Below are 12,768 nucleotides of genomic sequence, written 5' to 3' on the forward strand. Positions count from 1 at the left end.
CATGGGTGTTTAAAGGCTGTGAGGAGCTGAGGTACAAACATAAAGGGAACTGCTTAAAAAGCCATAGAGTATGTTTGTGTGGGTGCTGCAGAGCAACAGGTTACTGTGTCACCTCTCCTGTATGTGTGCTCTTACCTGCGGTATTTCAAGTTCATTTAAGGTAGTTTTCCCTCTGTGAAGGAGTGTAGCTGCCTTTTTGTTGCATTTATCACAAGATAAGAGCAGCTGCTTACCAGAAGGTAGTGGGTGCACAATCTGTGTAGACGCAGACCTACCCTGCACAGACATCTTTGAGCATTGTTATCTATAAGTAAATAGTAAGTGATAAATGTAATGAAAACAAGATGGGAGATTGTTGTGCTAAACAGAGAGACAGTAAGTTTCATATAAAAACATTCATAAATAAAAAAACGATAGTATTTTCTAACAGTGTTAGCATCATACACTAAAGTCTTTAATTTGCAACAGTCCTCCTTACTGTGCAACAACCGATTGTGTAAGATAGGAGAGATTTGTGGCATAATGCATTGCCATCAGAAATCTTTCCGCTAACGCAACAGACCATAATCGCATCTTCATTTTTGAAGTGCTCGCTTGTGGCTGCTCAGGCAAAGCCCCAGAAGGGTTGAAAATATCATTGGGGCCAATAGCAGTGAAAATTTTACCTGAATAAAAAAATTCAGCATCAGGTCTCTGAATGCTAAATGCTGTGCCAGCCGGGTGCGTAACCCCACGCAGCCCCTCCGCATTGGAAGCAGTGATTGGTAAAGAGAACAATAAGCTGTAACCAGCATGGCAGGTTGATGGAAATTTTGTCTGTGATTGCCTGTGGTTTTGAGAATAGAAATTTCAAAGCCTTGAGAGATACAGGGAGTTGTAATCTCTCTTGAAAGTAAATCAGGCAGCAGAGAAAGTGAAAATATATGGAAGATGTAGCTTCTGGAAGGAATCTCTGCTCTGCTATGCTTCAGAGAGGCTGCAAGTTTGAGCAGCCCGAGAGGGGCTGTTCTGCTTCCTTCCAAGCAAACAGCAAAGCGAGTTTAACTCCCTGTTTCACGTGTTTAACTGCCTGGCTCTTAAATTGTTGTGTACTCCTCAGTCGTTATGTCCTGGTTTGCTCTGTCCCTGCCTTCTTTTTTTTTTCCTTTTTTTTTTTTTTAATAAGTAAAGACAGAGGACACAGTATTACATCAGTAGAGATTATACCTTATTATATAAAACTGTTTGGTAACGCACAGAGTTTACCATGTACACAATATATGCTCTTTCCAGTGCTTTCTGCGTTTTGGAGGGAGAATTATATTCATACCTGACTGGAAAAAGGCAATCCAATAGTCCTCTATATTCATTTGATAAATGTGTTTGATTTTTCTCAATGTTCTGCAACTTACAGGTATTTCATAGTTCTTTAAATGAATGCACATAATGCGCAGCTATGCACAGTGTCCTGAGCCTGTCTTGTCTGCAGGTGTTTATGGCACAGATCCAGTTATCAAGATATTACCTGTAAGAGAAGAAAAATGACCATGTGAGTAAGAGATTAGACAGGGATAAAAAGATCTAGGTCCTCTTCCTGACCAACCCTAGAGATCTTACGAGCTTGTTTCTTTTGAAGGGACATTTTGTTTCTTAAAAATTGTGCGAGAATGTATTTACTTCCCCTACCTCTAACAGCTTAGATCATTACAGAAGAAGTTATGCATACAGCTGATTTTTTACAGTTGATTTTCACTGCTTGGATTTTCTATTTTTCTGGGTTGGGATAATGGAAATAAAATAAATGCCTTTATACTTTTTTGAGTTGTGACCTCAGAGTCTGAAACACATTTGTAAAAACAATTCTGTGGAAGAATTGTGGAAAACCTGTATTGGTTTTTAGACCTTAGAAAAATGAGATTTTATTAAAAATACAGTTTTGCACAAGTTCGCTATGTTGTTATCTCTTAAACCTCTGTATGCTGTGGTATCCCAATTATAAAAATGAAATACCGGCAGTTTCATGTACCAGACACCTAGAGTGCTCTAGCAATGCAGAGAGTATTTCATCTCCTTTACTGGGGATGCAAAATATGATACTTCTCAAAATTTCCATTGCTATATCAATAACATTTAAAGGAAAGTCTGTGTAGAGGAAGAGGCTGTAATCTTTCCCCCCAGAGATCCAGTTCTCAGTCTGAGATAACCTCAGAACCTGATTCCCTTGGGGCGTTGATGAATCTGATTTGGCATAACCTTTTGCGATATGAATCGTCCCATTGACTGCAAGAGGACAGCTCATGTGCTTTAAGATAAGCATCTGCGGAAGTGTTTAGCCAGACAGGGGCAATGTTTTCACCACTTGCCTGGACTCAGCTCTCAATGAACACTTTTTAAAAGGAACAAGTAAGATTTTTCAGGGGTCTCAGTGACCAAGAACAGTAAAATTCTTCCTTTCAAAAGACTTGTAAAACTTACCTTTAGGCTTACACTGAGGCAGAAAGCATGAGTTGTCTTTTCCTCTCAGGCTCAATCATCAGAAAAAAACAGTATCTATCTTTCTTGCTCTCAGTCTCTTTCACTCTTTTAAAATAGCCACTTTGTATTTCTTGCCCTGCCACCTAACGAGCAACCAATTTGCTTGCTTTTTGTGACTTACATTGCGGTGCTGAGACCCATGAGGGCACCCAGGAGTCCCAGAGCAGCCGCTCTCATCTTGACACTCATTTGGCCCTCTTCAGTACGGGGTTAATCTGACTCTCATTGGTTAAAATAAAATATCAAAGGGCTTTACGAGCCTAGGAAGTGCCAAGCCTGCTGTCGAGACCTAAAGCAGGGCCACTGTGATGAACTGTTACCTGTGCTGGTCGGTTGGTTGATTTTCTCTCTTCCTTGTCCCCCCTTTCCTTACACAGTGTCAAGTCCTGCTTCCAGAACATGGAGATTTGCAAGCGGCGGGTGAATATGTATGACACAGTGAACCAGAGCAAGACGCCATTCATCACCCATGTAGCCCCGAGCACATCGACCAACTTGACCATGACTTTTAACAACCAGCTGAACACAGTCCACAACCAGGTAAGGGCATTGATCAGAAGCAGCCAGTGCTTGAAACGTTTCCATCAGTAGGGTCTAGAAGATGAAAAGCAAAGTAGCATCCCATTTAACATGCCTGCAAAAAGATGGTACTTTTTTACTCTCCTTCCTCTGCTCTGTCTCATTCTCTTTTCTTCAGGCAAGCGGTAATCTTGTGACATTTTGTGCGATGGTGAAATGTTGCCTTCATTGTTTATATTGTTGTTGGGGGTGATAAATCCTGCTTACCTGGGAAGTTGCTATGGGGAAAAGCTCATTAAGTCCCTTAATGCAGCAAGCAGGACTGCGTTTCCTGGGTCAGGCAGAAGTATTTGTGACCTTATAGCACTTCTTCAAATGGAAGTAAAAAGAATTTAAACCCTTCTGTAACAGACACAGCACTGTAACCGATCAACAGGAAGGAAGAGTTTAGTGGTAATGTTTATTCTTATCTCTCATTGGTTTTACTCCAGGTGCCACAGTTGATGTGGGGACCTATGCACATACCCCCACTCCGAACACATTGCACTCTATATTGGTGGGCTCTGACTTTGTAATCATGCTTTGGACTCTTGTATTAGTCTTAAATGCCCCAGTGTTGGGGAGTGCTGCGCTGACAAATTTTATATGACTAGCAGGCTAAGTTGTTTACTGTGGTACTGTATTACAACAGTGAAAGGAAACTCTCCAGGGGCAGCACTCTAGGAGATTGAAGCTCAAGAAATAGCTACTGTCTTTTAAGCCTATTGGGAACAGGCTGCTCAAGATTCACTCTAGAGATTGCAGGTGGCATTGCGGAAATGGTGCTTGGAAAGCAAGGGAGCTAAAGGAGTCTGTGTAGATGTACGGGGTGTTCCTGTATCATTCAGAAAACCAGACTTCATGACTCAGTTCTTGATACATGTGATCACAGAAGGTCTTTTGGAACAATTCATTAAGCAGATGCAGAAAGGGATAGGTCATGGCTTGGTGTGATAGGGTATTAGTTACAAACACTGGTTCCCTTTCTTGGCTGTTTCTGTGATGCTGACTAAAGAAATGCTTGCTACATGCTCCCCTAGGCCCCAGCTGCAGGGCAGAGACACCATTTGTACCACAATTGCTAGTAGGAAATGTAGACTTGCTTTCGTTTCCTCACAACTCATTTGATGTTAAGATCCGTTGTTGGCTGAGGAGGTCCGTGGTAATCTCTGAATTCTCATAAGGGGTGTGTGTTGTGAGCAGAACCGGTATCTCCAGTGTTTCTAGAAGAAGGGGTAGAAACATTTCCAGGAAGGGCGTTTTAATTTGAACAAGCTCTAAATCTTTCACTGTTCTCTTCAACATGCCACTCATCTTGGCTCTCTGGTGCTGCCTGTCTCTGCAGAATATCTGGGGATTGCCTCCTTTCAGTTATGACTCCTGAGATTAGGAGTGTGGGAGCTGTCGTGGTTGCTGCTCAGTGTGTTGCACAGGGGAACGGATTGCACTTCTCTGCCTCTGCACAGAGAGGGGAGGAGGAGGAGGAGAAAGAAATGTTTTGCTGTCCCATCCCTCGTGGCTGTGGTTGTGGCTGTGGCAGTGCAGCATGGGTGCCTTTCCCGGGCCCAGTGGCAACCAGGGCAGTGCGAAGTGCTGAACCTGCTGCTTCCTGCAGCCTTGATCAAAGCCTCATCCTGGTTTCATACATTCACCATGAGAAAGTGTTGTCTCACCTATCTCCAGCAGTGATGCTGGTGCGTTTGGGTGCAGAGGGAAGGTGGGCTCTGGTCTGGTAAAGCCTAGTTGCCTAGACATGAATGCTAAGAGCATATTTTTATAGAGCAGCGGCAGAGCTGTTTAGGGGTTGTTTGTCTGCAACTGTTACAGATTCAGTCCAAATGAAAAACAAATCATCCTAAGATTGCAGACAACACCAAGTTGGGCAGGGATGTTGATCTGCTGGAGGGTAGGAAGGCTCTGCAGAGGGACCTGGACAGGCTGGATCGATGGGCCGAGGCCAACTGTATGAGGTTCAACAAGGCCAAGTGCCGGGTCCTGCACTTGGGCCACAACAACCCCATGCAACGCTACAGGCTTGGGGAAGAGTGGCTGGAAAGCTGCCTGGAGGAAAAGGACTTGGGGGTGCTGATTGACAGCCGGCTGAACATGAGCCGGCAGTGTGCCCAGGTGGCCAAGAAGGCCAATGGCATCCTGGCCTGTATCAGAAATAGCGTGGCCAGCAGGAGCAGGGAGGTGATCGTGCCCCTGTACTCGGCATTGGTGAGACCTCGCCTCAAATACTGTGTTCAGTTTTGGGCCCCTCACTACAAGAGGGACATTGAGGTGCTGGAGTGTGTCCAGAGAAGGGCAACGAAGCTGGTGAAGGGCCTGGAGCACAAGTCTTATGAGGAGCGGCTGAGGGAACTGGGGTTGTTTAGCCTGGAGAAGAGGAGGCTGAGGGGAGACCTCATCGCACTCTACAACTACCTGAAAGGAGGTTGTAGCGAGGTGGGTGTTGGTCTCTTCTCCCAAGTAACAAGCGACAGGATGAGAGGAAATGGCCTCAAGTTGCGCCAAGGGAGGTTTAGACTGGACATTAGAAACAATTTCTTTACTGAAAGAGTGGTCAGGCCTTGGAACAGGCTGCCCAGGGAAGTGGTTGAGTCACCATCCCTGGAAGTATTTAAAAGACATGTAGATGAGGCGCTTAGGGACATGGTTTAGTGGGCATGGTGGTGTTGGGTTGACGGTTGGACTCGATGATCTTAGAGGTCTTTTCCAACCTTAATGATTTTATGATTCTGTGATTTCTAGATGTTTTGCAAACACTGGGGTGATTTTTGTGGCTTTGAAACATCCCCTGCTGGAGTTTCTGCTCTGAGAGATTTTGAAGTCAAGCCAAGCGAAGTTTGGACTTTGAAAGTATTATTATTACTTTTATGCCTTCTGATTCCTTCAAATTCGAAACATAATTCAAGGGGCATGTGCCATCTTAGATACAAGGTAGAGGAAAGGCTGGAATGGGTCTCCCCTCTCAGGATGAGGCTTCACAGGGCATGGAGGCGCTGAGTTTCTTTTACCTAAGAAATGTGAGCATCTTCTAGAGCTATGTGCATGATGAGAGAACAATGTGATTTGGGGATTGTAGCATTTTCTGAACCTATCTTCTATATGCTGCAAATCAGAGCCAGTTGGGCAATAAATGAGGCTACAGTTCTGCTTTGGAGAACGCACTATGTATCCGAGCAGTACACAGCAGCGCTGCATGGCCAGAGGTCCTGTGGCATGGTACAGCTGCGGTTACTCAGGCAGATCGTGCTCCTTTCCCCATCGCTGCCCTTGCCTCTGCGCTCCTCAGTGTCCTGTTCTACTCCTTGTTTGGTTTCGGTTTGCTGGTTTTCTTTGTTGTTGTGTTTTCGTTGTTTTTTTTTTTTTTACTTTATCTTACACTATTTTACTTTTTTATTTTATTTTTGGATTTTGCTTCTTCCAACGTACCCATCTCCCTCATTTTTTGTTTGTTTTTGTTTAATTCCCGTCATTCCTTTAGACCACCAACCTGGCTCCCACCTCCTCCAGTGCCACTATTTCCTTAGCCAACCCCGAGGTCTCCATACTAAATTACCAATCTGCACTCTACCAGCCCTCAGCGGCGTCCATGGCTGCGGTGGCCCAGCGGAGCATGCCCCTGCAGACAGGAACAGCGCAGATCTGTGCCCGGCCCGACCCCTTCCAGCAAGCTCTCATTGTCTGCCCACCAGGCTTCCAAGGTAAGTAACAGCCTCACCAAGTCTTGGCCCTTTGCTGCTCCCTCCCTGCTGCTGCTTCATCTAACTCTTGGTGGAAACAAGCTTTCTTAATGCAGATCATATTTACAGGCCAGCAATTTTTCTACCGTAAGAGCAATGAGGTTGTTGCAGATGGAAATGTTTGCAGCAGTGGAGGATCTTGCAGGCACCTCCAACATCATGGGTTGGAGGTGGCTGGTCTAAAACAACGGGGCAGGCACTGAGAAGGGGTTGGGAGAGAATATGTGATATTTGTCATCCTTTGCTCTGAACGGAGTTTAAGACTCTTCTGCCTGACTTTGGTAAACTTGAAAACTTGTCCCCACAACAACGATAAATCAGTACATAAGTAATGGGTTCATCACTTCTCAGTGATTCAGTTATTAAAAGAGGGACTCAGGATGTTAATGCAGCAGGGATTGTGGTGCTGGTGGAGATGAGGGTTTGACCCCAGAACTGATGCTCGTGACCATTTATCAGTACAATTCCTTCAGCTCCAGCCCTGCTGCGAACAGCTGTGCCCGTGTATACCAGTGGCAGGTACCATTGTCAGACAACTTGTGTGATGATCAGATTAAGCCACTTGTCCTTCTTTTGACTTTACATGCTGTAGCAATTTGGAAAAACTAGCCAGGTATCTGTAGGAAGTGGTCTAAATAGACCTTGGTTCAACTAGTGCAACTTCTGCTCTTCATTTCTACAAGCCTGTCTGTGCAGCAGTCTCTAGGCACTTGTTAAATGTTCTGCAAGATTATCAAAGCTCTTTTGAACTAGGGGAGTTTAGCTAGACCTCTTCTACATAGTTACAATGCATCTCAAGGGTTTGACTTCAGAAATGTATTGCTGCAATATGTAAGCTAACATCTTCTGCGTGCTGTCTTGAGAAAGCTCTAAAGCAGAGGAGGTAGCACAGGCTATGTCATGTGCTAAGGTGGCGGAGAGGGAAGTTTCCTCCAGCTCAGTTAGGCTAATGCATGGCTGAGTCAGCAATGGTTGGAGTTTGGGGTGTGCTAGATTACACGGTCAAATCAGTCTTTTACATATTAGTCCTGAGAAGCTGTGCAAGAGAAAATCACCTATTCCCATCAAGGCTGAGTGAGTGCACACTTCTGGATTCCCATCCCGCTGTCCCACTTGGACACAAGAGAGCATTCTTACATAGCAATGGTTTTTGGCTGGCAAGGACCATTTTCTGTTGTCAAACCAGAGAACATTGGGGAAGAGAAGCCATTCCCTCCCCTCTGTTCCTTTTCTCCCTGTACACATTGTATTGAGATGTTTGCCACTGTTTCGAGGTACCCTAAAAATATGAACTCAGTTAATCCCTCAATGTCTTTGAAAATGTCTTTTCTGCACCCTTATGCATGTATCATGTTTTATCACCATTTGATAGATATCTTTGGGCTGGGGTGGAATATGTGGGACTCCAAGAGCCCGATTTTTCAGAGGGACTGAACACTGCAATTTAAGTGGACATCAGCGAGTGCCCTTAGGCACCTCTGAAAACCAGACCCCCGTTCCTAGCAATGCTGTTGATGGCTAATGCTGTACCTTCTGTGCTGGTGGAACAGGGTTACAAGCCTCCCCTTCGAAGCATGCTGGGTATTCAGTTCGGATGGAGAATGCTGTTCCCATTGTCACTCAGGCTCCTGGGGCCCAGCCTCTTCAGATCCAGCCAGGACTCCTCGCACAGGTAAGGAGCTCTGAGAACACCAAGCTGGGCAGGTATTTTTTGTGTTGTTTAGCTCTTGGAGGCTGAGGAGAACAGCTTTCTCTGAGGGCCTTCTGTGGTGCAGTTTGGAGACTTTGGCAGCTATATAAGAGTCTCCAGCTTTCTCCGAAATGTTCAAACCTTCCCCAGTTCATTGTTCAGCTCAAAGGCTATGTCAGAGTTGCAAAAGTCTCTGGAAGGACCTTCTTTCCTTTTGCTTCTCCACTGGAATCAGTGGGAAGCCTCAGGGGAAGCTGTGTCAGGCCTTTGCTGAGGAGGAACCAGTAATAACTTTCCTGCATCCTCCTGAACTCGTGGTCTCAGTGGTAGTTGGTGGCCAGGAGTTGCGCTGGTGAATTCCGTGCTGCCGATAAATATCTTTCATGCTTTAAGTTTACACCCTTCTGTTTACGAGCTGCCCCTCTGCTCTCAACTTATGAGAGAGATATAGGGGGCAGAAGCAAGGGCCCTACAGCCAAGGAGCTCTCCTTGTCAGCAGCAGTTGTTGGCACAATTGTCCGAAATGCCCTCACAGGAAAAGCACGGTTCCTCCCAGGAAGAAAAACAAATGGGAATGGGTACCAACCGATCACATGCACATCCTCAAGGGGAACCCCAGCTCCTCAAAAAGGAGGAGCAGTTCTCCTCCTTGTGCTGGCTTCAGTGAATCTGCCCCTACTGGTTTTCAGCTGGTGCCATGGTATCTCTGCCAATATCAAGCATGTTTCTGGCAGCAAAAAAAAAAAAGTGCCTAATACACTTAGTATTAAGTTGTGCAGCCTGGAAAAGATGACCTGCAAGTCAAAAATGCATGCCTCTGACTCCGGATTGGTTGAGCTGCCATGCTTCCATTAATGCCAGCGCGTTCATACGCAGTCAAGTACCAGCAGACTTCAGGGTCTATGCCTGTGCATTGCATTGCCAGGGTAAGACTGTTGGTGCAATTGCCTTTCTTTGCCAGCTGCCAGTCGCGCTTATCTGGTGAAGACGGATCAAAAGACAACTTGTAGCCTGTGTGATTTCCATTAGCTGACATGCCCTGCCCCTTCCCAATAGCAGAGTCTTTGTTAGAGGTCTATCTGAAACATCAAACCTATCTCTGTTGCAGCCTGTCGTAACAACCTACATGGGCCAGCTCCCTTGTTTGGTAGGAAAGGAGAGCCTAAGAGGCAGGGGAAACAAAAACAATGGCAAAGCGAGAAGCAGTCTGTGCAGGCACAGTTGCAGGCACCATTGCTTGTGCAAGAAGTCAGCCAAGTCAGTGGATGAAGGAGGTGACAGAGCTTTGCACACCCCTGCCATTCTGCCAGGCCTACTGAGGTGTGCTGTTACATGGGACTTGGAAGGGGTGAGAGTCGGGTCTGAAGCATCCCAAAGGCAGCAGGATCCTGAAAGGTCTTGAGACCTCCAGTCCCTTCTTTCTTCTCGAGGTGGTCTTGTTGGGGTCACCACGCAGTCTGGGGGAGGGAGAGAGTGTTCAGAAGAACCTTTGCTACCAATTTCTGTGCTCCCTGTGCTACATGAACTCCCACTTCAGGGGCTGCCCCTCTCGTACTTTCTACTGACGTTTTATTCACTGTCACTTCCACAAAGGAATTTAAGCTGTTTCTGAGAAACACTCCTCACTTGCATAGATTTTTAATTTTTGATTTAATAAAAGAGAGGCAGTCTGCCTGTTGATATATCTGTCTGTCTCACATGATGAGAAATGCTAGCTGCTGCTCTGATGGCAAGGCGCTCTGATTGATGCCGGTGGCATCTGGTGTCCGCGGGCCTCGCTTGGTTCGGGCTGAGCAGCTGGTCTGATAAACAAATCTGTACCCAATTCCAGTTTCCTGAATGGAAAAACACAGCTTCTTTGTAATGCATTGTAGTCACATCTGATCTCTGACCGGCTGCGTGTCTCTCTTTCAGCAGAGAGATATTCCTCTCATGCACAGCTGCTTATCTAATGCTCTTCAGACCAGACCGTGCGATTGCTCCAACTACTAGAGGGACTGTCCCCAGCAGAGAGCGTAGCGCCTCCGGAGCCCACTTCTGTCTTTCCACCCACCTTATTTGTCCACCTGATCAGGCACGATGCCGCTCCTTGTGCTCCCAGCACTGTGTAGTGCCGTCGAACTTTCTCCCCTGCCCCACATGCGGCGCAGGTCGCTGTGCTTGCCTGCTCAGGATGGCTGTGGCTGGCAAAGCCTTACTGCACCCCAGTCAGCCAGCATCCAGCTCTCCCTGTGCGTTTTGTGCGAGACCAGTCGTCCCAGAGGAGGGACAGGGGAAGGAGCTCCTGGAGCTGGAGGGACCCAGGGCAGAGGCAGTGACAGATTTTTAGCATCGTCTCTGGCATCATCTCTGTCTGCAGCCCATGGCGTGGAGCTAGACAGAGCAAGCAGCCTGCAGGATGCAGAGCCAGTGGTGAAAGTAACTTATTTTAACTTCTCTGGGTCTGTTTTGCTTGAGAGGATGAAAATACATACAGAGGTCCACATACCGTATGCACAGAGACTAGTGAAAGGAGACTGATCCTGTCTTTACTAATAGCCCTCTTCAGCTTCAGATCTCAAAAGAGACAAAGCTGTACAGTTTTCTGGCAGGCTTCCATGACGTGACCCAGAACTGTCCCCTGTCCTTGAATAACACCCTGAATTCTTGATTTTCTTTCCTTTTAACTCCTTCCCAACAACACTTCTTCCCATGGAGGTCCTGCTACCAGCTTTCAGAACAAACACGCTTATTCCATTAGTCGTGCTTGCTCTTCATCCGAAGCGGGAGCTCCGTCGCACCAGGGGACCCACCACCTCCCGAGCGCAGGGGCCAGTGCAGCGCTCCGCCATGGTGGCACAATTTTGCAGTAATGCAATAACCGAGAACAGGCTGCGGCTGCCGGCACAAGCCTCCCGTGTGTAAGCACAGCGCAGTGTGCTAGTGGATCAGCCTAGACAAGTCTTATCTGCAGATTAAATGATTCAGTGGTCCTTACCTAATAAGTGAGGAATTTGTGCCTGGACCCTGACACTGCATCTAAATTTATGCACTACAGTTGGGAAAGGAGCTTAGATTTGTTCAGTTCTCTTCCTGAAAAGGGAGGAAGCAGTTTTCTCTGCAAGTAAATCCAGGTAGTACCCTGGGACTGACCACAACAGTAGTTTAGTCTCCTCTTTTAAATCAAAGCTGGGAAAAAAGGAATGAAAAGAAAAGGGGAAAAAAAGCTTTTTTCCTCCGTGATCTTTTTGCGTCTTTGACTTCTACCTGCTCTGAGCAGCACCAGTCCGTGGTTGTGGCTCCTTAGATGAAGAGCTCTCAGGAGCCCTATGACTGTCCATCCTTTGCAGATATTGCTGAGAGGCCTCACCATAGCAGTCTTTTCATCTAACTCAGCAACGTGGAACATTACAAGACAGTCAACCTTTGGAGCAGAACTGGGAAAAGGGGGGGTTTTTGGGGGGAAGGGTGGTGCTGGTGGTGGTTTTTTGTTTTGGTTTGGTTTTTTACTGGGGGATAGGAGGGGATTATGGGATAGTTAACGGGATTCTTGTTAGGATGGAGATGGGGACAAATGCATGCCTGAAATAAGCCTCCCCTTTTTAATATTTAGCTTCCTTAGAGCTGTGAGATAACACAACACGGTTCCAATATAGTGGTGCCGTTTGGGACTAAGGAGGGCCGTAGCCGATACCGCTGCGTTCCCCAGCCCAGGCAGTGAGAAGCTGCCGGAGCCGCCTTCAGGCAGCATGTAGCAAAGAAAGTTTTCCAAATCAAAAAGCCAATCATCTGACTTGTGTGTGGAGTCACTGGAGCAGGGCGACCTGAGTCATGCCTACGGCAGCGCAGCTGGAGGGATGGCTGCATAGCAGAGCGATGGCTCAACTCACAGAGCAGAGATTTCCACCCCTGCAAGGGGGGCATCCGCTGAGAAAAAGCCAGAGAGCACACAGAGAGGAGAGGCACACAATGTGTAGCCATGCACAGCTCCACTCTGCTTTGGCCGGGGGGCTCCTCGTGAGCTGGAAGCCAGCGACTGGGCTCCTTGGCCCATGCAGTAAGATGTTGCTCCTGAGGAGCAGTCGGTGACCAATACTCACTCCCTTCTGGTATCCCCAAATTCCTCTTTTTTTCCTCCTTGCAAAAGCCTTGCAGCCCCCTGTTCTCTTTCCTAATCCTTGAAAAGTTTGTTCTCCTTTTAAGTTCCTTTAAGTTCCTGAAGTCCTTTAGGTCCTGTTGGGATGGGAAGGAAAATTGGCTGTAGGAGGGGGAAAATAA

At 46.7% G+C, this 12,768-nt stretch overlaps 1 protein-coding gene across 4 annotated transcripts in view; it reads left to right on the top strand.

Moving 5' to 3' along the window:
- The window catches only part of HIPK2 (homeodomain interacting protein kinase 2), a 141,068-nt gene that overhangs the window by 102,938 nt on the left and 25,362 nt on the right, over positions 1 to 12,768 (top strand). Inside the window, exons 7-10 of one of the 4 annotated variants that reach the window (XM_075157737.1) lie at positions 1,469 to 1,528; positions 2,892 to 3,054; positions 6,656 to 6,782; positions 8,372 to 8,493. In XM_075157737.1, the coding sequence (XP_075013838.1) occupies positions 1,469 to 1,528; positions 2,892 to 3,054; positions 6,656 to 6,782; positions 8,372 to 8,493 (472 nt within the window). Of the gene's footprint in view, positions 1 to 1,468; positions 1,529 to 2,891; positions 3,055 to 6,562; positions 6,783 to 8,371; positions 8,494 to 12,768 lie in introns of all 4 variants that reach the window. The other 3 variants (XM_075157717.1, XM_075157748.1, XM_075157728.1) reach the window with 3 other exon arrangements.

The sequence above is a fragment of the Calonectris borealis genome, chromosome 1 (genome assembly GCF_964195595.1).
Source record: "Calonectris borealis chromosome 1, bCalBor7.hap1.2, whole genome shotgun sequence".
In the NCBI taxonomy this organism is placed as follows: Eukaryota; Metazoa; Chordata; class Aves; order Procellariiformes; family Procellariidae; genus Calonectris; species Calonectris borealis.